We start from the raw sequence: 25,663 nt of genomic DNA on the forward strand, positions 1-25,663 counted from the left end.
GTCTGACAGACACACACATGCATACACACACACACACACACATACACCTACAGTACCTGATGTCTGAGAATGACAGACGGTCACGGCTCCGAGGAGAAGCACGGTAGCGCAGAGGGTCTTCAGTCCAGCGCCTTGCATCCTGCCAGCCGGCAACTAACCAACAACAGACCAGCGATGGACCAACTACAGACCAGCACAGACACACACTCACTCACACACTCACGCTCGCGCACTAGCTACAGCCAACAATTCAGTCTCAGAATGTCGTCTTAGTCAGAGGACTCTTCAGCTGGATCTCACCAGGCCTCTCTTAGTCAGTTGGCCACAGTCCAGGTGGTTTCGATTGCTTCTGTATCCAAATTCTTCAGAGGTTTTATTCAAGCTTGAATCTTTCCTTCTGTCCACATCGAGCTAGTTTGAGCTGGAGAGATCGGGGGAAGAGTCAGTGTTAAAAGATGAAGGGTTGAGAGGAAGAGGAGAGGACCAGTGTGTGTGTGTGTGTGTGTGTTTGTGTGAACAGGGAGAGGTGCAGTAGACAGACGCCTAGGTAACATGAATCCTCCTCTATACCCAGTTACCCAGCAACCACTGTGCCCTCCTGAAATACACACCATTAACGAGACAGAGTGACACCTGTTTACCTGGGTGCTATCGGAGGTGGACACACACACACATACAGTACACACACACATGGCATTCATTATACTGATACTTTACACACACTAATACGAGACAAACAGACAGATACACACACACACACACACACACACACACACACACACCCTGTGTAGATAGGTTTGTGTTCTTCTAGCCTCCAGTATGTGTTTCACTGCGTACACATCTGACTCATCCACAATTCCACCTCCTCCATTCAAACATCTCACAGAACCAGGCCAGCCTGGCTTATGTGCGTGGCTGGCTTGTTTCTGTTCAGGACTGGTAGAACGGAAGCTAGTCCAACACTGAAATAGCTGTGAATAGAAATTACATGAAATGTCTCATAAATTAAGATAGGTCTTGTCGCCTGGACACTAGGGGTGTGCCGGGAGCCCACTATTTGTATTTGTATTTGTATTTGACAGCTAATTATTCGGATTTGGAATCGTAATCGGAAGTGGGCGGGGCTTAAACCGGAAGTCAGTTCAAAGCGGTTTAAACTGAGGGGAAGTGTCATTTCTTTAGCATAATATTAATTGGCATTGCAATTGCTGTGCTTTCAATGCATCATATATTATTATTATTATTATTATCATTAATTATGAAGTATAATTCCTCCTCCTCATTATCCTGTATGTTTTTATTTTAACAAACTATGAAGTGTCAGAACCCCATCACCCTTAACTGGGGGACATTCTACATTTAGTTAGAAACTGAAAAACATTTTTCTAAATCATATAAGTCCTCATAGCAACTTTGCTAGAACAGCTATAGTAGCTCTATTTCTCCCGTGTCATAATATCTAATATATTATCTGCAACCATGTGACACAGGCAGCATGGTGTAGCCTACTAGTAATGGTTTTCACAAACCCAGCAATAAATATGTATTACTATAAACATAATTGAAATTAACTATCCAATTAAACGTAGCCTAGGCTATAGGCTAATAAGCAGAGGAAAATGACTATAGGCCTAATTGTAAGCCTATAGCCTACTCAAGTTTCAACAGTGCTTAAACCATGGGTAAGTAGGGAATTGTATTGAAATTCTTCTTTTTTTCTCTTTAAAAAAAAAAAATCTGTTTAAATTGTTAATTATTGTTATATCAGAGATAAGGACTTTGATTATAGCCTATAGGCCTGATTCATAGTCGACGTAAACAACGCAAGCTACGTTGTGAACGGAAGCTCCAACATGACTCAAGAGCTTGCGTTCTGTGTTTTGTTTTGTGGAAACACAAGGAATTGCACTTGCGTTGCAAGTGCACAAGGAATTGCACTATTGCTTGCGTCAAGTGACAAATTTCGGCATTACACGCACAAGGACGCAACGAGATCTTGCGTGGCCTTGCGAAGCTTGCATTGCCTGCGCTTATGTAGTTTGCGTCGACTATGAATCCGGCCTTAGGCCTACACTAGACTACTCTGTTGTGCTGATAACTGAACAGCATGGATCAAACATTTGATCAGTTGTTAAAATATACTTTCATAATTATTTCATATTTCAAAATAGCCAGATATTATATAGGCTAGTGAGAGGCTGAGCATGCGCAGCTGAAATAGCTAGCGTTAGCTAGATATACTACACTGAGCTAACAAGCTAGCTACCGGTCGTCCTCTGCTCAAACAAACGTTACAGTTCACATAGGCTATTGCAGCAGGTAGGCTACGACAAGAAAACAAAATCCAATAACTGTCTCAATAAACCAGTTAACTAGGGACAAAAACCCTCGGTGCTGCCTACGTTCGTTGCCTGCCTACTATCTGGCTCCTCAGCGCACTCCAAACTTTCTCTCCCTCTGCGTTTTCTAGACGTCTAGACAGACAGCAGGTGCGAGACTGCAAGCGTGTGCGCCTTTGTCTCTCTCCCTTGTCATGTCATGTCAACAAGCAGACAGAACGTGCACGTATCGCTCGCTCATACAGTATTTGACTGTTCTCCCCTACCTTGGGGTAGGCTATAGTCCCATAAAATCATGCCCACCGGGGCCTTGAACCCCGTCTCCCAGGTGGGAGTCCTATGCTCTCACCACTACTCTACTTGTGCAGCAGAGATCAGTGGGTTGGTTTTGGTGTCCTTCTTCCAGTCCCTAGTGTGGGTTGGGGTTAGAATAAGGGTTGGGGTTGGGACAGGATCTGACCTATAAGGCAAGGGGTAAAGGTTGTAGTGAAAGGATGAACATGTGGAGGTTTGGGGTATAGTCCCATAAAGTCATCCCCACTGGGGCCTTGAACCCCCATCTCCCGGGTGGGAGTCCTATGCTTTCACTGCAACTCTACTTGTGCAGTGGAGATCGGCAGGTTGATTTTGGTGTCCTTCTTTATTTTGGTGTGCTGGGACTACTGCCTCTTGTGGTGGCAATAGAGAAATGCAGGTCTACATTGACCCGAGGGGTGAAGGGAGGGAGGGAGGGAGTGATAACCAGACAAACGCTATTCTAGGTGCGTTGGCTTATAGCCATGCACAAAAAAATGCTGCCTCTTGTCTACGTGCGCTGGCTTACAGCCACGCACAAAAAAACACTGCCTCTTGTCTAGGTGCAGCCATGCACAAAAAACAGCCATGCACAAAAAAACACTGCCTCTCGTGCAGCCATGCACACAAAACCACTGCCTCTTGTGGTAGCAACATAGAACTGCGGGTCAACAACCCGACAGAGGGAGGGAGAGTGTAGCTGAATCCCAAATCGCGCACTTAGGCGAAAGTGCAGAGCATACACGGCCTTGTGGCCTTACATGCGTGTTCCCGCTAAGTCCACAAGGGCTTAGGGTAGTCCCAAAACGGAATTGCTAGGTCCACAAGTGTGCCACTGCCGCCATTTTGCGCACTTTAACCGCACTTACCGAAAGTCCACAATTTCAGCAGAAAACACCCACAGTTCACCGCGTCTCATGTGACACAGTGCTTGAGTGCATCCGAGTCATGATCCGAGTGAATCACACATAAATTATGACATTTGCCGATAACACAACATTTATCTAGAAATCCACATGCTGCAAGCATATCCCACCCAACATAAATTTTAAATTATTATTAAATTAAAACAGACGTCAAAATTATTATTTTTTTATTTATTTTTAACAGACGTCAATTTGCAGAGCCGAGCGAGCTGAGGAGCGCGTCAGAGCAGCCTCTGCGTGGAGGGACACTGCAGCCAATGAAAATGAAGTGGGAGGGGCATTGAGCTAAACTGGCTTGGGAATCGTTGGCACGCCGCTGGAAGTGCTGTCCCATTAAATACACGGCCCTGCACCCTCTGGCCCTTCCAGCTGACATCAATTAAGTGCCTCAGGCCGCAAGTGCGAGGGGCCGCAAGGGTGATTTGCGCACTCAGATTGGGATTCAGCTTGTGACAACCGGACATTTGCCATCTTTGGTGCGTAGCCACGCACAAAAACACGCCCTCACACTCGCTGAGACAGCAGCACGCCCGTCCCCTGACAGTCAGGCAGCAGCACCTCTTCCCTCAAACTCCTTCAGACAGCGGCACATCTGTGTGCTGCAGCGTGGGGAGCGCTCGGGAGGGTTTGTGATTTGGTTAGATAACCGCGGGAAAAAAAATCCGCAGCCCCACGAGCACGACTCGGACTTCCAGTTATAACAGCCTGCACGGACCTAAAGGCGACCGTTTCTCTATATCTGTCTGACTTCCCGGCGAATACGGCGTAGGCTACAGTATCATAAGGTAAAAACAAATATACCAAGAGGTCAATTTTTGCGACTGAGGCGAAATTGTTCAAGCTTACTGGATTTTGAACAAAAAGCAGACGACATGAAAACTCGCTTTGAACAAAGAAATTACTCACCGGAAGCAATAAATGAAGCTAACCAACACGCCTCCAGCGCCTCCATATGTGATCTAGGCTAGGCCTACTCATGCCAAAAGAAAGATCTCCGAAAGCAAACCGCTTATGTTTTATTACAGAGTTCAACCATTGTCACCAACAGTTGCGCAATATCATCACTAAACACTGTCACGTTTTGCAAGCTGAACCTACACTTGGGGAACTGACCAAAACTCCTCCCCTCTTCACTTTTCGGGGGGCACCTACCATCAAGGATCATGTTGTTCACACATTTCAACCAAAGTCCTCAACAAAAAGTCATTGGCCTGCAATAAGGGGCAGCTACAGATGTGGCAGATGCAATCAATGCAACAATACAACTAATGTAAAGTTTTTCACACACCCACATACTGGAAAAAAGTTTTTCATAAAACTGTGACCTCTGTGGTGTATAAACTAACCTGCCCGTGCGGAAAAGCGTATGTGGGCCAAACAAAACGCTGTCTAAAACAACGGATCTCTGAACACACAACTGCAATATGCACAGGAAACATGGACATGCAATGGACAAACATTATCAAGAAGCCAACCATGGCTCTCCAGCATCTTCACGCTTCGTCGGACTAGAGCATGTGACCACCCCATCCAGAGCATGTGACAACCGCACTAGAGCATGTGACCACCCCATCCAGAGCATGTGACAACCCCACTAGAGCATGTGACCACCCCATCTAGAGCATGTGACAACCCCACTAGAGCATGTGACCACCCCACTAGAGCATGTGACCACCCCATCCAGAGCATGTGACCACCCCACTAGAGCATGTGACCACCCCACTAGAGCATGTGACAACCCCATTAGAGCATGTGACCACCCCACTAGAGCATGTGACCACCCCATCCAGAGCATGTGACCACCCCACTAGAGCATGTGACCACCCCATCCAGAGCATGTGACCACCCCACTAGAGCATGCGACCACCCCATTAGAGCATGTGACCACCCCACTAGAGCATGTGACCACCCCACTAGAGCATGTGACCACCCCATCCAGAGGTGGAAACATTGCAAAACTGCTCTCTCAGAGAGAAATGTTTTGGATCTATACATTGAATACAATGGCTCCACCTGGTTTAAATGATGACTATAGCTTGAAATGTTTCCTCTAAATGCACAAAACCTTAGGTTGCTTAATCTCTGATGTGACCATACTGTAGGTAGGTTCAGCAATAGGGCTTGTTGCTGGCCACTCTAATTAGGTTACCATTGGGACTGTCATCCTGGATCTCATTTGGCCCTCTAGAGTTGCTCTTAGTTACTACAGGTTGTCTGAATCAGTAGTAGTAGTAGTAGTCATTTCCATCTCAACATACCTTAATGTTCTTCTCAACAGTACTCATCATGATTTAAATGAAGTACTGAAATGTAGACTAGAAATGTAACAAAGAATGTAACCATTTTACCTTTGTTTTGTATTGGTCTACTTGATCCTGCTGATATGTGTCATGTGACTTGCCCCATCGACGAGCCTCAGGTGAATTCAATCATTGTGGATCATTACTTGTACCATCTGATTCCAAGCTCATTCATGCTCTGAGGAAGGCCTCAGGCCGAAACGTTAGCATGATCCATTGACGGCAAAAAACTGGTGAAATAGAGGATCTGTCCATGTATCTTTTATTGGTGAGTGCTACCATGCATCTTTGATATCCTTTTTGAATATCATAAGGTACTTAGAAGATGAGAGGAATGTTTTCCCGGGTTCGGTGACGTAATGTCAGACATTGATTATTCTACTAGCAAGAACCGGAAGGTGCTGTCCTTATATGGGTAGCCCACACCTCGATGAGATTCCCCTCGTTCTGCGCATTGATGTGTGATCACTTATGACAGCCTATACGTGCACGGAGTTAGACCGGGGAAGCCGAAAATCCCCGCTGACCGGTGGCGTAGCCTATAGGGGGTCGGTGAATTGATGTTATCGCACATTTAGGTGACACGTCTACTCAATAAATGTGATATATTTATCAATCAAACCATAATATACAGACATAGCACTCTCAGAAATGCATATGTGTTGCACATCTGGCTAGTTTGAACATACTGACAGCCGCATTATGTAGGCTACAGGAACGCAGCCTTGCATGCTCTCATGGCAAGTATTTCAGCACCTTGGACAGCGCTACGTAGCATCAGCCCTATCCCACCAGTGTCCTCCCATTCCTCCTAAAACCGAAGAGAAAATCGACTATTTATCCATTCATGAGTTAAGCCCTGTCCTGGTCAGAGTTTCCGGGGAGAGGGTCGTGCGGGAAGGGAAGGAGGCAGGAGGATGATGAGTGTACCAAATATTCTTTGCGGGGAACTGGCGCGAATGAGCCGCAGTGGGAGGAGCGGTAATATGCCGCATTTTTCTGAATGAAATTACTCCACGCGACCCCCTTCCTACTCCCTCTAAGCCCCCTCTCATTGGTTGAATCTTCAGTCACTGACGTCAGTCATCGGAGTCTAGTGAAGGCGCCCGAGCGCTGGGAATCCTATTCGCGCGCGCCAGGGCATCGCCGTAGCCAGGAGAGGAGTCAGTCGCAGGCAGAAAGCGGGGATCAGAAAACCTATGACCCTGGTGGGCACGGGGACACGACTGTCTGAGGCACCGCGACTCTCTCCTTGACTTGACGATTAACGGATCGCCACAGTGGTTAGACCGGTCCATCTCTGAGTTAATACCTCAAAGAAGCTGGTCTGTTGGATCTGTTGGAAGATTCTATAGGCTCTACAGATTTATTATAAGGTAAGTTGTGTGTGTGTGTGTGTGTATGTGTGTGTGTGTGTGTGTGTGCGTGCGTGCGTGCGTACCTTTCGTGGTGTGTCTTGTTGGTGCTACACTCGCCGGGATACATCCTATCCTATCGTAATATGGTTTCCCCCCCTCACAGCGGGATTGGAGGTGATGAGTAATGGCGTACTGCAATGTCAACCGGAGGAGGGGCTTTATGTAATTTATTCATCTCGAAGAAAAGAGCATATTTGATTTGGTGATGGCAGAGGCTCCTACAGTAACAGTGCACGGCGAGTAACAGAGTAGTACAATGTGGTCTTGAGGGTTCAGTGCACATGCAGAAATAAGCTTCAACTGGACCAATGGGCAGAGCAACGGTCTTGCTAATAACAACCTCCCAAAATGGGCAAAAGCATTATTGTTCACATCTGTGTTGTGTCGCCTCTGCCACCAAAATAGAGATATATAACCTCTGTCAAGAATAGGCTATATGTGGGATAATAATAATAACTAGAAAGTACATTTCCTGGAGAAAATGTGAGGTGGGCTAGCTGCTGCAGCTGTATGTAACAGCTACTGCTAAAACTACTATGGACCAGGTAATCTCCATGCACCCACCGGCGAAGACCGTGCGTCTCTAGCCCACTCAGGGGCTGAGTTGTGGGGTCTGTGGCGTGGACAGTGGCATGGTGGTGAGACTCCGCCCCCTCAGGTCAGAGCTGGTCGAGGACAGTGTACCCCTCTCCGGACCACCTACCCGCCCGCACCGGTGAAGACAATGTGTCTCTAGCCCAATCAGGGGCTGAGTTGTGGGGCCCGTGGCGTAGATAGTGGCGTGGTGGTGAGACTCCGCCCCCTCAGGTCAGAGCTGGTCGAGGACAGTGTACCCTTCTCCGGGCCACCTACCCGCCCGCACCGGTGAAGACCATGTGTCTCTAGCCCACTCAGGGGCTGAGTTGTGGGGCCGTGGCGTGGATAGTGGCGTGGGGGTGAGACTCCGCCCCCTCGGGTCAGAGTAGGTCGCGGGCAGTGCAGTGACGTCCGGGAAAATATAAAAATATGAGTTTGCAGCCTGAAAAAGAGTGTCATTCTGAATATTTCTTTGAATATAAGGAAGGAAAGAAAGAAAGAAAGAAAGATGGATGGATGGATGGATGGATGGATGAAAGAAAGATGGATGGATGGATGGATGGATGGATGGATGGATGGATGAAAGAAAGAAAGAAAGAAAGAAAGAAAGAAAGAAAGAAAGAAAGAAAGAAAGAAAGAAAGAAAGAAAGAAAGAATGAAAGAATGAAAGAAAGATGGATGGATGAAAGAAAGATGGATGGATGGATGGATGAAAGAAAGAAAGAAAGAAAGAAGGATGGATGGATGAAAGATGGATGGATGGATGAAAGAAAGAAAGTAAGAAAGAAAGAAGGATGGATGAAAGAAAGAAAGAAAGAAAGAAAGAAAGGATGGATGGATGGATGGATGGATGGATGGATGGATGAAAGAAAGGAGGATGGATGGATGAAAGATGGATGGACGGATGGATGGATGGATGAAAGAAAGAAAGGATGGATGGATGAAAGAAAGAAAGATGGATGGATGAAAGAAAGAAAGAAAGAAAAATGGATAGATGGATGAAAGAGAAAGAAGGAAGGAAAGAAAGAAAGAAGGAAGGATGGAAGTAAGGGAAGGAAGGAAGGATGGAAGGAAGGAAGGAAGGATGGAAGGAAGGATGGAAGGAAGGAAAGGAAGGAAAGATGGAAGGAAGGAAGGAAAGGAAGGAAGGATGGAAGGAAAGAAAGAAGGAAGGATGGAAGGACGGGAGGGGAGGAAGGATGGAAGGGAGGATGGAAGGAAGGAAGGAAGGATGGAAGGAAGAAAGGAAAGGAAGGAAAGATGGAAGGAAAGAAAGAAGGAAGGATGGAAGGACGGGAGGGAAGGAAGGAAGGATGGAAGGGAGGATGGAAGGAAGGAAGGAAGGAAGGAAGGAAGGAAGGAAGGAAGGAAGGAAGGAAGGAAGGATGGAAGGAAGAAAGTAAAGGAAGGATGGAAGGAAGAAAGGAAAGGAAGGAAGGAAGGATGGAAGGAAGGAAAGGAAGGAAAGGAAGGAAAGGAAGGAAAGGAAGGAAAGGAAGGAAAGGAAGGAAGGAAGGATGAAAGGAAGGAAAGAAAGAAGGAAGGAAGGATGGAAGTAAGGGAAGGAAGGAAGGAAGGATGGAAGGAAGGAAGAAAAGGAAATGAATGAAGGATCGAAGGAAAGAAAGAAAGAAGGAAGGGAAGGAAGGATGGAAGGAAGGAAGGATATAAGGAAGGAAAGAAAGGAGGAAGGAAGGATGGAAGGAAGGAAAGAAAGGAGGAAGGAAGGATGGAAGGAAGGAAGGAAAGAAGGATGGAAGGAAGGGAAGGAAGGTTTCAAGCCTCTTGGAAGGAAGGGAAGGAAGGAAGGAAGGAAGGAAGGAAGGGAAGGAAGGAAGGAAGGAAGGAAGGATGGAAGGAAGGAAGGAAGGAAGGATGGAAGGAAGGAAAGGAAAGGAAAGGAAGGAAAGGAAAGGAAAGGAAAGGAAAGGAAAGGAAGGAAGGATGGAAGGAAGGAAGGAAGGAAGGAAGGAAGGAAAGAAAGAAAGAAAGAAGGAAGGATGGAAGTAAGGGAAGGAAGGATGGAAGGAAGGAAAGGAATGAAGGATCGAAGGAAAGGAAGAAAGAAGGAAGGGAAGGAAGGAAGGAAGGAAGGATGGATGGAAGGATGGATGGAAGGAAGGAAAGAAAGGAGGAAGGAAGGAAAGAAAGGAGGAAGGAAGGAAGGAAAGAAGGATGGAAGGAAGGGAAGGAAGGATGGATGGAAGGAAGGAAGGAATGAAGGATGGAAGGAATGAAGGAAGGAAGGATGGAAGGAAGGGAAGGATGGAAGGAAGGATGGAAGAAAGGATGGAAGGAAGGAAGGAAGGAAGGAAAGAAGGAGGGATGGAAGGAAGGGAAGGATGGAAGGAAGGAAGGAAGGAAGGATGGAAGGAAGGAAGGAAGGATGGAAGGAAGGAAGGAAAGAAAGAAAGAAGATAGGGAAGGAAGGATGGAAGGAAGGAAGGAAGGAAGGAAGGAAGGAAAGAAAGAAGGAAGGAAGGGAAGGAAGGAAGGAAGGAAGGAAGGATGGAAGGAAGGATGGAAGGAAGGAAGGGAAGGAAAGGAAGGAAGGAAGGAAGGAAGGAAGGAAGGATGGAAGGAAGGAAGGAAGGAAGGAAAGAAAGAAAGAAAGAAGGAAGGATAGAAGTAAGGGAAGGAAGGAAGGATGGAAGGAAGGATGGAAGGAAGGAAGGAAAGGAAAGGAATGAAGGATCGAAGGAAAGAAGGAAGGAAGAAAGAAGGAAGGGAAGGAAGGAAGGATGGATGGATGGATGGAAGGATGGATGGAAGGAAGGAAAGAAAGGAGGAAGGAAGGATGGAAGGAAGGAAGGAAGGAAGGAAGGAAAGAAAGAAGGAAGGAAGGATGGAAGGAAGGGAAGGATGGAAGGAAGGATGGAAGGAAGGAAGGATGGAAGGAAGGAAGGAAAGAAGGAAGGATGGAAGGAAGGGAAGGATGGAAGGAAGGAAGGAAGGAAGGAAGGATGGAAGGAAGGAAGGATGGAAGGAAGGAAGGAAGGAAGGAAGGAAGGAAGGAAGGAAGGAAAGAAAGAAAGAAAGAAGGAAGGAAGGATGGAAGGAAGGAAGGAAAGAAAGCAAGAAGGAAGGAATGAAAGGAAGGAAGGATGGAAGGATGGAAGGATGGAAGGAAGGATGGAAGGATGGAAGGAAGGAAAGAAGGAAGGAAGGAAGGAAGGAAGGAAGGAATATGAATGCTACCACAGTAGTCAATAAAGGGTGCCTGTACAGCAGGGGCCTCAAACTCAAACTGGCTTGGGGCCACTGCTGGTATCGTCAACTCATAGGAGGGCCACGTCAACTTCAACTACTACTAACTATAAGAAAGTGCAATATTTCGGAAAATGTCATTTTTCATTTCCATAACTAGACTCACAACTCAGTCACTAAATGTTGCAAGACTATTCCATAACTAACATTTTCATCATACAAATTCAAACCGGTTTCCATTCATTTTAATATATTTTAACAGTTAGTACTGCAAATATTTTTTCCTTACTTTTATTTGATCTTGAATAGCTTACATTTGTACTTTATTCTGTTTTAGCTGCAAGATGCATCACTACTGTAAGCCTGCCCTAGACCTGTAGCTAGCTTCTTGCATTTATTAAAGTTCAAGTTTGTTTCCATTTCTTACCAGACACTTGAATACATGTGTAGGCTACTACTCTATTTCTGGCTAGACACTTATCTTGAAAGACTGAGACGTCAGCCCTTGACATTATATTCCTTCAGAACGGCGACTTTGTTCTTGCATATCAGGCAGGTAGCATTTCCATTGAACTCTACAAAAAATACTGCAATGTCCATCTTTCTTGAAACTGTCTGTGTTCCTAACGTTAGTTAACCATGAAAACAGCCTCTCGGTGGCGAGCTGCATTCCGTTCATAGTTGCATGCCGATTGATTGCACCTGTGACTGCATCGTTCACCTCGCGCGCTGCGCACAATAACAGAATTTCGCCCCACGTTTGAGCAACTTGAATTTTGCATTGTAGGCCTGCCTGCCGGCGCCGTTTACAAGAAATTATTTTGCGGGCCGGATTACATTATATTTCTGACATCATGTCGCGGGCCGGATGGAGGGGTGTGGCGGGCCGCAGATGGCCCGCGGGCCGCGAGTTTGAGACCCCTGCTGTACAGAGAGCATGCACGTGTCCCCAAATTCAAATCCCAACTGACACTGAGCATCCTCTCATTCACTTCAATGGAAAGGCATGTTGGCTTCAGACAGCTCTCTCTCAAAAAGTATAAAGGTCACAGCCTAGATTTTGACACCGTATGAATCCTGAGAAAATGCTGAACATTTTAGGCTATTTTATGTCCGTGTAGCTTAAAAACTGTAGTAACTGTACAAGTTAGAAAAAGAGTAAAAATGCAAAATTAGCAGCTCAAAAGCTAGAGTGTGGGCCCATACGTTTCAATGAGGAGCGCAGTTGCCGAACAAATCGTCATACAGCGAAAACTATAAGTCATACGGCTTAGATACTTACATTGTACGAATCAGCACAGTTCTGTGAACATTTTGATGTATAATATGTGTGTGAGCTTTCAAAACTGTAGGAGTGCCAGCAGTTTACAAAATGTGTGAATATTTTCAAAGCAACTGCTGCCACCACTCTAAAAACATAAAATTTCTGAACATTCCAAAAGCATTTCAAGCAGTTTCAATAGGACAAAAAAATGTTTTAAAAGTTAAATTTCTTAAAAACTATAAAAAATATCAAAAATCTGAATGGATCCGTTCAAGAGCTGAACGTCATGAACATTTTAAAGTTTGAATGAAGTTTCTAGCACAAAGTATGAAGAACTAGTTAAGGTTCAAAAAAGCGGGGAGAATAATAATAAAGAAAGAAAGAAAGAAAGAAATAGTGGGAATATCACAAGTTGGGCTAGCTTCTGCAAGCTAGCCCACCTAATAATCATAACAACAACAATAATAATCATAATAATAATCATAATAATAAAACTTTATTTGTATAGCACCTTTCATACACATAAATGCAGCTCAAATTGCTTTACAACAGAGAATGTACTGTACATGCATGGAGTGCTTCACATAGACATAAAATGAACAAAAAGCAGGGAAAGTAAGATGCTGCTGTGATTTCAGGGTTGCTGCTCCAGCTGTACCTCAGTCACGCTCACTCTTATGTAACACAGCTGGCCAGGCTGCATTCTTAAAACCTCCTCAGACCCTCTGGCTATGAAAACAAGTGCATGGTGAACCTGTCCTTCCCCACCCATGATGTAATGTACGTCGTCAGCATGTGTATACGTCAGCAGTAATACGTCAGCAGTAATCCCCCCCCCCCGCTTGATTTCATCAGATGATAGATAAAAGAAGTCCTGTCTACCCAGAAAAGGCTGTTGATAGTAGACAGTGGGTGACCTGGGCCTTGAGCAACTATGCTAACGTGTCTTTCTTCCGTTCTCTCTCTCAGGTTCTGTAAGAGAGGCCAATGATGATCGTGAATGTCTCTGACATTGAGTGGGAGGAGTCTTCAGGCGCATCCAATCTCATTTCTCTGGACCAATCGTATCCTCCATCGGCACCTGAAGTCTCCCCTCTCAGCGTGTGGGGAGTGGCCCTGTGCTTGTCTGGGACTCTCATCGCCGCCGAAAACACTGTGGTGGTGACAGTCATCTTAGCCACTCCCTCTCTACGCGCTCCTGTCTTCCTGCTGCTCGCCAGCCTCGGATTGGCCGATCTCCTGGCGGGCGTGGCCTTAATCCTCCATTTCCTGTTCCTATTCTGTGTGGAGCCTAGTGATTGGTCAGATTTAATGATCTCGGGACTGCTGGTGACATCACTGACTGCGTCCCTATGCAGTCTAATGGGTGTCGCTCTGGACAGATACCTGTCTCTAAGCCACGCCCTCACATATGGCTCTGACCAATCACGGCGCTGTGCAGCTGTCTTACTGGCTCTGGTCTGGTTGGGGGCATGTATCATAGGGGTGGGACCAGCGCTGGGGTGGAACTGCCTCAGCGACCTCACTTCCTGCTCCATTGCACGACCCCTGACCCGGACATACTTATCTCTGCTGTGTGGCGGCTTCCTGGTGGTCGTCATAGTAACCCTACAGCTTTACACCAGGATCTACCGCGTCGTACGGCGACATGCCCACGCCATCGCCACTCAGCGCCACTTCCTGCCACAACACCAACCATTCGCCAGCAAGCACGGCGGGGGGAGGGGCTTCTCGAGGTTGGTGGTGATCCTGGGCGTGTTCGTCGGGTGTTGGATGCCATTTTCCCTCTACGGGTTGCTGGGGGACGCGTCCAGTCCGCCCCTCTACACGTACGCTACATTGGTGCCGGCGGCCGGGAGCTCTCTGCTCAACCCGCTGCTCTACAGCCTGAGAAACAGAGACATTCGCAAGGTGCTGCTCCACGCATGCTGCCCTCACAGACACGCGCACAACAGGCACCCGCCCACAGACGTATAGTCTGCTGCAAGTCCTTCACACACTGTACCGGAGAGAAGCAATCAGATTGCACTGTTCCGTCCTCCTCCTGGCTGGCGGCCATCTTGAAAATGGTCTACCGTCGTCACGGGGACCGAATGTACTATTTCATCAATTCGTGCCTCATTCTCAATCAACTGGAACTTAAAAGACTGTTCAATCATAGAGGTCCAGTGTATCTGTGTCATCATTTCTATGGAGTGAGCCTACTGCACTTTACAGTCCTAGGGAGTGGTGTTGATAAAGTGAAGTACTAGAATAAAGTTAAAAACTGATATTGTTTTCATGTTGTCGCTGTGTCAAAGCCAAAGGCCAATTTGAGTTACTTGAATGCCTCAAAAACACAGTGTCTAGAAATCTGTGGGTTTATTTGCACATGTAGAGGCACTTTGGACATATTTGACTATGAGTTCATGTTGCACAATGTTTTTTTTAACTAATGAGTTTTGTAATGAAAAATTAAAAAGCTGATTTTGTATTGAAAGTGTGAGGTGTCTTTTCTGTATCTCTTCACACATACACAAGTAACATCCATTTTTACAGCATAGACTATAGCACCCCTATAGTTTCATCAATCTTTATTGTGATAATAATCATCATTATTTAGAAAGTAGGCCGGAGAAGCAGGTCATTGGATAAACAAATGATCTTTGATTCTGGTGAACTTTGGCTTTAGAAATAAAGAATTAACTTTGGCTTTAGAAATAAAGGTCACTGGTCTCTGGTCAGTTTTGTGTTTTCCTCACCAATAACAGTTTGATATTTGGGCGTGGAAACTGATCTGAGACCAGTGGTTAAATGCAATTTCAAGCCAGAGCCGCATGTATATAAGCAAATAAGGCACTTAAAAGGGGCGGGGCTAGGGCAGCAGAGGGACCAGCTCATTGGATAGAGGATGTGATGACATATACGAAGGGCATGTCACGATATTTTACGTTCAATGTACAGTAGTTTTGAACTATTTGGTCATCCTGAATGAGCCCCTGTCTGGGAATGAGTCCCTCTATCCCCAAAGCAACAGTTAAATGCTAACCAGTGAAAGAGGTATAGATTAACAAAAAGAAAAAACATTTCTTAGTCTTAAGCCAATGGCATTAAGTAAAACAGGATTCAACAGATAATACAGACCATCAATAGTAATACCGTGTACTGTATGTATGCTGAATGTGCATGTATGTGTGCATGTATGTATCAATATGAGTGAAGGGAGTTGCATTAACATGAGAGAGAGAGAGAGAGAGAGAGAGAGAGAGAGAGAGTGTGTGTGTGTGCTCCTTCTCTCTCCTGTTTGATCGAAGAGTGAGAGAAATCAGATGCACCATAGCAGGTGAGCACCAAATCAGATGCAATTAGCAGAGGCATTTCTGACAAGTGATTTATACTGATATTGATATCACCCAGTAGTGACTTAACAATTTACACACACTCTCGCGCGCGCGCACGCGCACACACACACACACACACACACACACACACACACACACACACAATCTGAGCATCTGCCCTGGAAAGCCCTGAATACAAGAAATGGCACACACGCACACAGACACGCGCCATTTCTTATTGTATTTCTTCCTGTGCACGTACATACGCACGCATGCACACCCTCTCCCGTCTCTGGAACTCTGCCCCACACAACTTTGGGTTCAGTTAAGGTAAATGTGAAAGGGAATGTGATTGATTTGGAAGGTGGTGAGGAAGATGAGTGTGCTCGTAATACAGGCAAACACTCCGATTCTCTCTCTTGCTCGCTCACACGCAGGCCCGCACGCAAACACACACACACACATACACACACATACACAAACACACACAAAACACCCTTTGGACCTCTGCTCTATAAATCATTGGTAGTCGAGAGGGTAACAGCTAAAGAAATGCTTATTATACATGTAGGAGATTGGGGATGAAGGAGACTATGGTGGTGACGATGAAGAGGTCGATCAATCGGACCACTCCTCGTCGTCGAACTCGGAGGAGTCGTCCTCGCTGTCGCTGCACTCCACGGCGATACGGCGGGACAAGATGGCCGCCACGTCGTTGCCGAAGTCATTGTTGCCTCTCTTCTCCTGCTCGAGCTGCTCCTCCACCTTACGCAGGTTAAACCCTAATTTGGGGCAAAGGGGGGGAGGGTTAGTGTGTGTGTGGTGTGTGTGTGTGTGTGCGTGTGACGATGTAAAGACGACTGTGATGGCTGACTGAAACCAGGCCAGGTCCGTGGTAACTAGTAATGTAACTAATAACTTTTCCAATTAAATAACTTAGAGTTAGAATGACTGAAATTTAAATGAGCTCATTACTTTTGCGCAATAAACAGCAACAGACTAGACTTCCTTTTTATGATCCAACATCAACGTCACCCATGCACAATGATTCAACAATCCCTCGCTTACACAGCTGACTGTTCTGTCTATGGATAGATAGTAGTGATGTCAATAGATTAAAAAAAAAAAAAAAAATTGTTAATCACAATAATAGACTGTGATTCATCACAACATTAAAATACTAGCATACTAACAATTAGGCATGTGTGTGATGTTAGAATAAAGAAATGCATGACACAGTGGTTAGAACTATAAAAAAAAAAAACAGCTGTATGTACGCCCATCAGCCATAAGCCAGGCTGGAGCTGGCCTGGTTTTTACTCAACTCGCTTCAGTAGAAAGACAGTAGCCTACATCACTGCAATATGTGCACAACACAACTTCGGTTTTATCGACATTTCCATCTGGAAGCTTATTCTGGAAGCTTATTCAAACTAAATTTGCTGTTTAAATTTGCTGAGGAGACACCGGGGGATGTCTCCTCAGTCATGGTGCTATCTCAGCGAGTGTTTAGCTGGCTGAATTACTGAAAGGAATGAAATGCACAAATAACATAGAAGACTATGTTTCACACTTGCAGTAACTGCTACATTGGCGTGACTTCCTTTTTCAGTATGGCGGCCGTCAAACAAAACCCACCATTTGTTTCTTAATGTCTTCACTTATAAGGAATCTAAAGTTAATATTTTTAATTTAACAGAAAAATACTATGATTAATAAACAAAATAATTAATTAAACTATGGGCACCAGTGGAGGGGCACTAGCACTTTTGGGGTGGGCCAGGCCCCCTAAGGCATGCCCATAGCGACGGCCATGCTACTGAATGGTATTTATTGTTGTGGGTAGGCTTGTCACGGTTGTCGGTGTTACCGGTGTTATTCGGTGTTGGTGTCATACTTGCAGTTACTGCAAGTATGATTTGTGGGAGTTGAATTGAGCTGTGCACTCCAGGCCATGCTGACTGTCATCACAGCCATTTTATCAAAAATAGTTAATAATAATTGTGTCCCCTTATGCATTCATATGACCCCCTTAAGACTGATCCCTAGCGACGGGTCTGTTTAGTAGGCCTATTGTCATAGAAATTGTAATTTCACTACCTCCCTCAACATACACCGCTATTTCATTTGAGATCACTTTAGTCAAAATTGACCCATTTATTAGCATGCAATAATATAAACAGCATTTATTTATTTTTTTACGCATATGAATTTTGGCGGTGTGATCTGTTCGGGGGGCCCCCTGCCTTCCACACATGTGGAAAGCAGCAATCTAGATGTTCCCCCCCTCTGGCCCGCTTGACCCAGAGTGCCGGAAGAGGGAACGGCATCTAGCCCCCTGCCTCTATGACGATCAGAGTGGGCCGTGATCGGGAAGACGCTCGGAGGTAACTCAGCCCACTAAGACCGTCAAAGAGAGCCACAGGAGGACTGCTGTACATTATAATCCCTGGCCTCCACGGGCCAGCGCTTCGTGGAGTCCGAAGGAGATACAGCCTAGTGACTCTGCCTCCATGGTGACTGGAGGGACCGCTGGATGGCCATTGGGAGATGATTCTGCCCATGGTCACCACGGAGAGCCACAGAGACCAGCTAGTGTCTACCCTGGCTTCCACTAGCCGACGCATAGTGGATTAGCGGAAGAATGCAGCAATACCCCCCAAAACAAACACACCGGCAGCTCCGAGTGGAAGCACTAGCTTCCACTCGATAATTTTAGGCGATAATTTAGATGAACGCGCCGGCAGCTCCGAGGACCACGTGTTACATGAAGGGGTCGGCGGAGCGCACTGACTAGGATGGGTAAGCCAATTGCAGCCTGTAAGACCTGAATAGCCAGCAGGGGGAGCTCTTAACCAACAACGTGCCGTTTCACCATGGATGTATAATAGAAGTTCATTAATAATAGATAATTATAATTATTAGCCAATATTAATTCTAATTTTATTAATAAATGTATTCCGGGGGCTTTGTTTTCAGAACATCGTTGCCATAACAACGACCATGAGAAGGAGATGACCGGCAAGGCAAGGTCGCCCACTGCTTTGGCCCTTGAGAACGTTGGTTCAGTTGCATCTAAGCGTCCTGATGGATCATCAACAATGGCCAAGAGTTGAGACACGTGATATGAGAAAGGGCGGTAAATCTTGCAGGGACAATGGAACAAAGAATGGTTATTCTAGAGCAGACATCTAGGTGTGTCGACCTCCTGGAGAGGTCATCCTGTTATAAATGAGGTTAGCACAGCTATGTGAAAGGTTGAGGGAGGTAGTGAAATTACAATTTCTATGTCAATTCCCCGGTTTGTGCCTAACCAGGCACATCAAAATATAGAAAGCTGAATGCATTTCAATCTATAGCATTCCCAGGCTCTCTTCCTCTTGTTCAATTTAGAGGAAAAACCCAATAGAATTGACCATTGTTGATGATCCATCAGGACACTTAGATGCAACTGAACCAACGTTCTCAAGGGCCAAAGCAGTGGGCCACCACAATGTGCTTTCCTCCGAGGCAGAGCTCTTGAAAGGAGTGACCTTGCCGGTCATCTCCTTCTCATGGTCGTTGTTATGGCAACGTGGAGAAGCTCAACAGCCATGACCTCACAAAATACACCACATACACACACACACACTCTCTGGAACCAACATTGAACATTCAGTGGACAAGCTCAACAGAATGTATTGCTTGAATATAAGGCCGCGCAAGACCAGACTGCGGCACTTCTGCTGCAGACTTGACCTCTTTGAGCGAATCTTGGCAAATCTTTTACTTTATATCAGATTCAATTCTATTACAATTTGGTGACGGGGATAGTGAGGGAGGACCGCCTGTGTTGCTTCGGGATCCGAGTGGATGAACGGGTCGATAGACGTGTCGGATCCATAGTGGGTTTTTGGAAAACCAATCTTCTCTCTTGCGCCAGAGCGCACGGTGAGATTATTTCCCCCGTTCTTCCACTGGCTTCCTGAACTCACAGGTACGTTTTAAACGAACCCTCTTATGGTTTTGAGTTGTATTTGCCTTGTTTTCGTTTCTGATTGTGTTGTTGGTCTGAAAACAAAGCCCCCGGGGGGGGGGGGGGGGCGATCTAAGGAGTTGTAATTCAACAATAGCGGTGTATGTTGAGGGAGGTAGTAAAATAAAAATTTCTATGACACTATACAGTTTAAGAAGCCATAAACGTTTCTATTGTATTCTTATTTAACATTAAAAGCCAGTTTCAAGCTTTTTCCCCCACACTTTTTTCACACCACAAAAAGTAAATTGTACAGATTTTATGGCTTCTGACACTTAATTTGATATCTGTTTCAATCGTTTGTGAATCATTGTTTCATTGTTAGCTAACGTGAGAATTGTGAATGTGTGCGAATATTGGTTCATTTTAAAACAGTATACATTTTTGTTAAATATGATGGGCTTATACAATATAATTTAAACATATTTTTGATACATTTAACAAAAATATACCATTTACAAAAATGTTTTTTAATACTTTTCCAGGGACCCCCTGTAATTATGCCAGGGACCACCGGGGGTCCATGGACCCCTGGTTGAGAAACACTGGTCTAATTTATGAAAACTTCCTGCTTCAATGCAACCAATAACTTGTCAGATCAAGATCAGATCATGTCAGAAGAGGGCGTGTGGTTTGCATGTTCCATGTTTTTATCGTTGGTGTGTCATGCAGTATGGAACTCGCACTGGTCTTGGGCATGACTTGGTCTTGGTTTAGGTGGTCTTGACTACAACACCAGTGGTTAAGAAACGCACGCAGAGAGCTGGCGGCCAGAGCATGTGGTGGTTAAAAAAACACAGAGCTACCTACGACCAACTGAGCGAGAATTAGATTTTCTTTGACTCAGTCAAAATCACTTCTTCAGGGCCCATGGTGCAGAAGTCTCTCATTCCCAGTCATAAACATGGCAGCACTGAGAAGTTCTAATACCGCCAGTAACACCAGTAAAACCCTACGCAGAGTTAAGTACTGACCTGTCCGTCCGTTTACCTGAACCCAGTGCATCGCGGTCTTACCTTGTCGAATGGCCTGCAACAGGTCACTGTGGGCGTCTGCAGGGGGCTCTGGCTGGGCTTTGGGGGCCCCACCGGAAGGAGGAGGAGGGGCGGGCGGCTCAGAGGCCAGGGGAGGCGGGCCAGGGGGAGGCGGGGGAGGAGGTGGGGGCGGGGGGCCCCCGCCCTGGGGCAGAGAGGGGGGAGGAGGGGGAGGGATGGAGCACATGGAGGGAGGGGGAGGGGGTGCAGGAGGGGCAGGGTAGGAGGAGGAGAGGGGAGGGGGGGAGGGAGGGGAGTCGAAGCCGAAGGCGGGCGGGGGCGGGGCCACGGCGCCGGAGGGCGGCGGCGGAGGAGGGGCAGGGGGCGGGGCCACGTTGGGGCGGGAGCCAGCAGAAGGGGTGGTCATGGGCGGGGCAGGTGGGGGGTGGGAGGGGCTCAACGCGCTGCTGCGCTTATGGGTTGGTGCTCCGTTCGGTGCATCAAGATACCTGCCAATGAGAATTAGGTACGGTCAGACCTGGAGACAGAAGCGGCTTTCCGAGACTGCTTTACACAATAAATACGTCATCGATCCAGATTCAATAGCGTGAGTGTGTGAGTGTGTGAGTGTGTGTACTCACGTCATATCAGGTGGCGGGGGAGGCAGGAAGTCGTCGGGAGCTGGGGGAGGGAGGGGAGAGCCCGGCTCGAAGGCGTAGGACCCCGTGCTCTGCTCCAACCCGTCTGAGGTAAAACCCTCTCCAGAACCAATACTGCCGTTCAGACCCTCCATGGAGTTGCTACACACACACACACACACACACACACACACACACACACACACACACACACACACACACACACACACACCGTTATCAATACAAATATGAGAATTAAAACCATTCAAAGGACAGCCATTCTTCCCCACCCGCCCATGTCATGTGCTCCCCCCATATGTCAAATTCAGATGGCTTACTACTGTTAATGCTGCCCAAAACCATCAAAATCTGTCCCTGCTCACCCCAAGTCGTTTTTAGGCACCACAAACTCCTCCCCCATCTTGCGGCGTTCCCACTCGTCCTTCCTGGTCTTGATCTTGCGGGGATTCAGGGTCCGAGGGTTCAGGTTGTCCTTCTTCTCCTTCTGCTCGGGGAAAGACACGTGGGGGGGGGTTACCAGGTACCACTGATGTGTGTGTGTGTGTGTGTGTGTGTGTGTGTGTGTGTGTGTGTGTGTGTGTGTCTCACCCTGTGCTTGCGTCTCTCCTTCATGATGTCTTTGGTGTCCTGCAGCATCTTCTCCTTCCACAGCTCAAAGAAGTAGGAGGGGTCAGTGTAGAACTTCAGCGCCTCCTTCCCATCCTCTCTGACGGGGACAACACACACACACACACACACACACACACACACACACACAGAGAAGACACATGCAGACACACACACACGTTATTTATTCAGTGTGGATGCATGTGTATCTATGGATTTGTGGTTATGCAAATGAACACAGGTTTCGATGTTCAGTTTATGTGCAAATAAGTACAGTCTGCATGTGTACTGTGTGTGTGTGTGTGTGTGTGTGTTTTCTCGATCTATCTAACTGCCAAAACGTTTGTTTTCTCTTGATTTGAAAAATAGTAAGAGAAGAATACGAGATCTGTTGTGTGTGCATACACAGTCGGAGTACATGTGCGCGTGCGTGCATGCTTGTGTGTGCGTGTACAGTATGTACAGTGTGCGTGCGTGTGTGTACAGTGTGTGTGTGTGTGTGTGTGTGTGTTCCTACCTGTACTGGCTGAGTTTGTTGAGCGGCGGGGGCTCGTTGCAGGTCAGGTATGTTTCCTGGACAGGCAGCGGCAGGGACGGCCTGGTGAACATCTGCTGGTCCTGAGTCAGGTTGCTGCGGAACGCCTTACGTGTGGTGATGGCCTGCAGGGACACTGAGAGAGAGAGATAGAGAGAGAGAGAGAGAGAGAGAGAGAGAGAGAGAGAGGGAGAGAGGGAGAGAGAGAGAGAGAGAGAGAGAGAGAGGGTGAGAGAGAGAGAGTGAGAGAGAGAGAGAGAGAGAGAGAGAGAGAGAGAGAGAGGGAGGGAGGGAGAGAGAGAGAGAGAGAGGGAGGAGGGAGAGAGAGAGGGAGGAGGGAGAGGGAGAGAGGGTGAGAGAGAGAGAGAGAAAGAAAGAGAGAGAGAGGGTGAGAGAGGGTGAGAGGGTGAGAGAGAGAGAGAGAGAGAGAGAGAGAGAGGGTGAGAGAGAGAGGGTGAGAGAGAGAGAGAGAGGGTGAGAGAGGGTGAGAGAGAGAGAGAGGGTGAGAGAGAGGGTGAGAGAGAGGGTGAGAGAGAGAGAGAGGGTGAGAGAGAGGGTGAGAGAGAGAGTGAGAGAGAGAGAGAGGGGGTGAGAGAGAGAGAAAGAGAGAGAAAGAAAGAGAGAGAGAGGGTGAGAGAGAGAGAGAGAGGGTGAGAGAGAGAGAGAGAGAGAGAGAGAGAGAGGGAGAGAGGGTGAGAGAGAGAGAGAGAGAGACCGACGAGGACGACAACACTCAACAGGTGGTTCTAGTTTGATGACACATTAGCATCATAATACCATTATGTATTCATCTACCTCGGCTAGATCTACGACAAAGCCGTTGTTAGCGATGGAAAGCATGCGTGTGTGCGTGTGTGTGTGTGTGTGTGTGTGTGCGTGTGTGTGCTCACCCTCCTCCTCTTTCGGATCCAGCTGTGTGACTTTGACCTGCAGCCGGTCCACTCTCTCCCCGAGTGTGTTCACCCTGACGGCGAACGCTTCAGCCTGAACAAACAGCTCCCCGAACACATCCTCTGCACATTTACCTGCACACACACACACACACACACGCGCACACACATACACACACACAAATGTATCCTTTACACATTTAGAGACCACATACCCCCTACGTAATACACAGCTGCAGTTACCTTGTTTTTTGCTTACACCACACACACTCACGAACACTCACTCACTCACACAGTCACACAGTCACACACTCACACACTCACACTCACACACATTTATGCTTTACACATTTAGAAGACCAGACAAGACGAACATACCCCTTACGTAATACACAACTGCACCGTAACCTATTTTTGTTTACACCACACACACACTCACACACACTCACACACACACACTCACTGAGGCTGCCGAGCTGGCGTATGATGTTGGCGAGGCTGATGTTGGTCACACACTCCAGCTCGCTGCGGATGGTGATGGGGAGCGCCTGGCGGCACACATGGCGCGGCTCGATGTTCCTCGTCACCAGAGGCATGATGGGACAGCAGGGGCCGCGTCCCTGTGGGGGGGGGGGGGGGGGACGACACAGGATGAACACGTAGCCTACATGTGTACAAGCATGTCAGCAATGCATAATGCTGTCATTGTACATGGTATCCGTATCCTGGACATATGACAAATAAACCAACCTGAACTTTTAAATGTACCTTATTCGAGAGCTTAGTATGCAAGCAGAATTTGCAAACGTTTTGCTGTGATATTGACCAATATTTAACTGCTCTGGATTTTCATGAATCCATCTGTGAGTGTGACACTCTTACAAGTTACATTCCAGTGACTCATGTGACACCCAGACAGACTTGTGCACAAGCACACACAGAGACGAGGCTTAAAGCAGAACCAAAACCACAGCCATGTCCTAAAATCTTTACACGTGTCCGGACTAAACGATTTGACGGAAATTAAACTAGTGCGTAATGATAACATGCCTATCCTTATACAATGCGAGCACATTCTGTGAGTCTTATTTGGTTCAACTCGTCAGCCTGAGTAGATTTGTGGGACAATGTAGGAAAAAGGTTTTTAGGGATCGAAATGCAACTGGGTCGGCTTCATTCACTGGCGCTACGCGGCCAGTAGAGGGCGCCTTCACATGACGCCTCCAATTCTAACTTTAGAACACACAGGCCTGATAATGAGCGCTTTCAGTAAATCTTAAGTGCTGATCGATTCCCATTTCAATCAATATGAGCGAGCGCTTAAAAGGTTATCAATTTACCATGCGCATTAAGTGTTAAAGAAGAAGGCCTAATGTTTTCGTATGCGTTATTGCTTCGTAGAAAGCTAGTACAATGTTAGTAGATTGATGACACATAGGCTAACATAAGGCTACTTGTCCAGGACTTTGACGTTTGCATGAATGGTTACAAATAATCAGCCAAAGTGTAACGTTCTGTTTCTGTTCTGACAATTTTATTTGATATTAGGCCAAGCCTGTAGGCCTAAAGTGGTCGCTACTTTTCCCTACAAGTAAAACTTCGAATGATAGGCTTAGATACAACAGCCCACTGGTTCAGCCCAAAGAAAAATGGGTTGTTTAGGCTCTACATATCCAATTATACTGCTTATTTAGTGATAAACTCTTCCCAATAACAACGTTTTGGAACGTATAGGGAAATAACACCCAAACATCAAACACATTTCGTCTGAAACTGCCTGACATGAAACTTCGGCTCTCGGCCTTGTCATATTAGCAAGAGCAGGAAGTGAGTTGAAAGCGCCGCTCATTATGGCTGAAAACAGGGCGGATAGACAGATAGTCATCTTTCAATTGAACAAAGACAAAAGATTGAATACTTATTACTCACCTTCAGAACCGTCAAGTGAGGACTCCCGTCAATCCAGTCTCGTTGTTGGCTTGTCTCTAGTTTTCAAAGACTACGGGGAGAAACATCGAGCGATTAGTCTACTGTAAACGAAGGGTCCAGCCAGAAAACGGAGAAGTCCCAGATTTGTGAACTTGTGATTGGTCAGGGCTTCGGCATTCCACAGGCCTATAGGCTTCTCCTCGTGTCAATCTGAAGTGACGCTATGGAAATTTGAACGTAAAATGCGTAACTCTACCCTGCCTCGTCGTAAATATCTGTCCGTAGTTTGCGTAGCGAAGGGTGGAGGCAAAAAGCGCACATTCCAGACTCCGCTCGAGCGGGCTGGAACGCGTCCGAGGAATGATTGGCACTAGGCTATGCATGTGAATAAGCGCTTATAAGCGGTTAGTA

General features: G+C 46.6%; 3 protein-coding genes across 3 annotated transcripts in view; 1 reads left to right on the top strand and 2 right to left on the bottom strand.

Annotated features, from left to right (window-relative positions):
* cd164l2 (CD164 sialomucin-like 2) overlaps positions 1 to 138 on the bottom strand; it is a gene marked incomplete at both ends in the record, with an annotated part of 1,960 nt that extends 1,822 nt beyond the window's left edge. Inside the window, one exon of the mRNA XM_084454960.1 lies at positions 57 to 138. Coding sequence (XP_084311086.1) covers positions 57 to 138 — 82 coding nt within the window. The remainder of the gene's footprint in view (positions 1 to 56) is intronic.
* Positions 139 to 13,311: 13,173 nt separating this feature from the next.
* Positions 13,312 to 14,301, top strand: gpr3 (G protein-coupled receptor 3; the record flags this gene model as incomplete). Its single annotated transcript, XM_084455168.1, has 1 exon — positions 13,312 to 14,301. The coding sequence occupies one exon, from the start codon at positions 13,312 to 13,314 to the stop codon at positions 14,299 to 14,301; it is 990 nt and encodes a 329-aa protein (XP_084311294.1).
* Positions 14,302 to 14,857: 556 nt separating this feature from the next.
* wasf2 (WASP family member 2) lies at positions 14,858 to 25,374 on the bottom strand. Its single transcript, XM_084455163.1, has 9 exons — positions 25,253 to 25,374; positions 23,787 to 23,943; positions 23,324 to 23,458; positions 22,416 to 22,569; positions 21,881 to 21,998; positions 21,655 to 21,776; positions 21,275 to 21,433; positions 20,676 to 21,142; positions 14,858 to 16,426 (listed from the first exon to the last, which is right to left on the bottom strand). The coding sequence occupies exons 2-9, from the start codon at positions 23,917 to 23,919 to the stop codon at positions 16,263 to 16,265; spliced, it is 1,452 nt and encodes a 483-aa protein (XP_084311289.1). The 5' UTR covers positions 23,920 to 23,943; positions 25,253 to 25,374; the 3' UTR covers positions 14,858 to 16,262.
* Between the last annotated feature and the right edge of the window lie 289 nt (positions 25,375 to 25,663).

The sequence above is a fragment of the Borostomias antarcticus genome, assembly GCF_949987555.1.
Source record: "Borostomias antarcticus genome assembly, chromosome: 21".
Classification (NCBI taxonomy): domain Eukaryota; kingdom Metazoa; phylum Chordata; class Actinopteri; order Stomiiformes; family Stomiidae; genus Borostomias; species Borostomias antarcticus.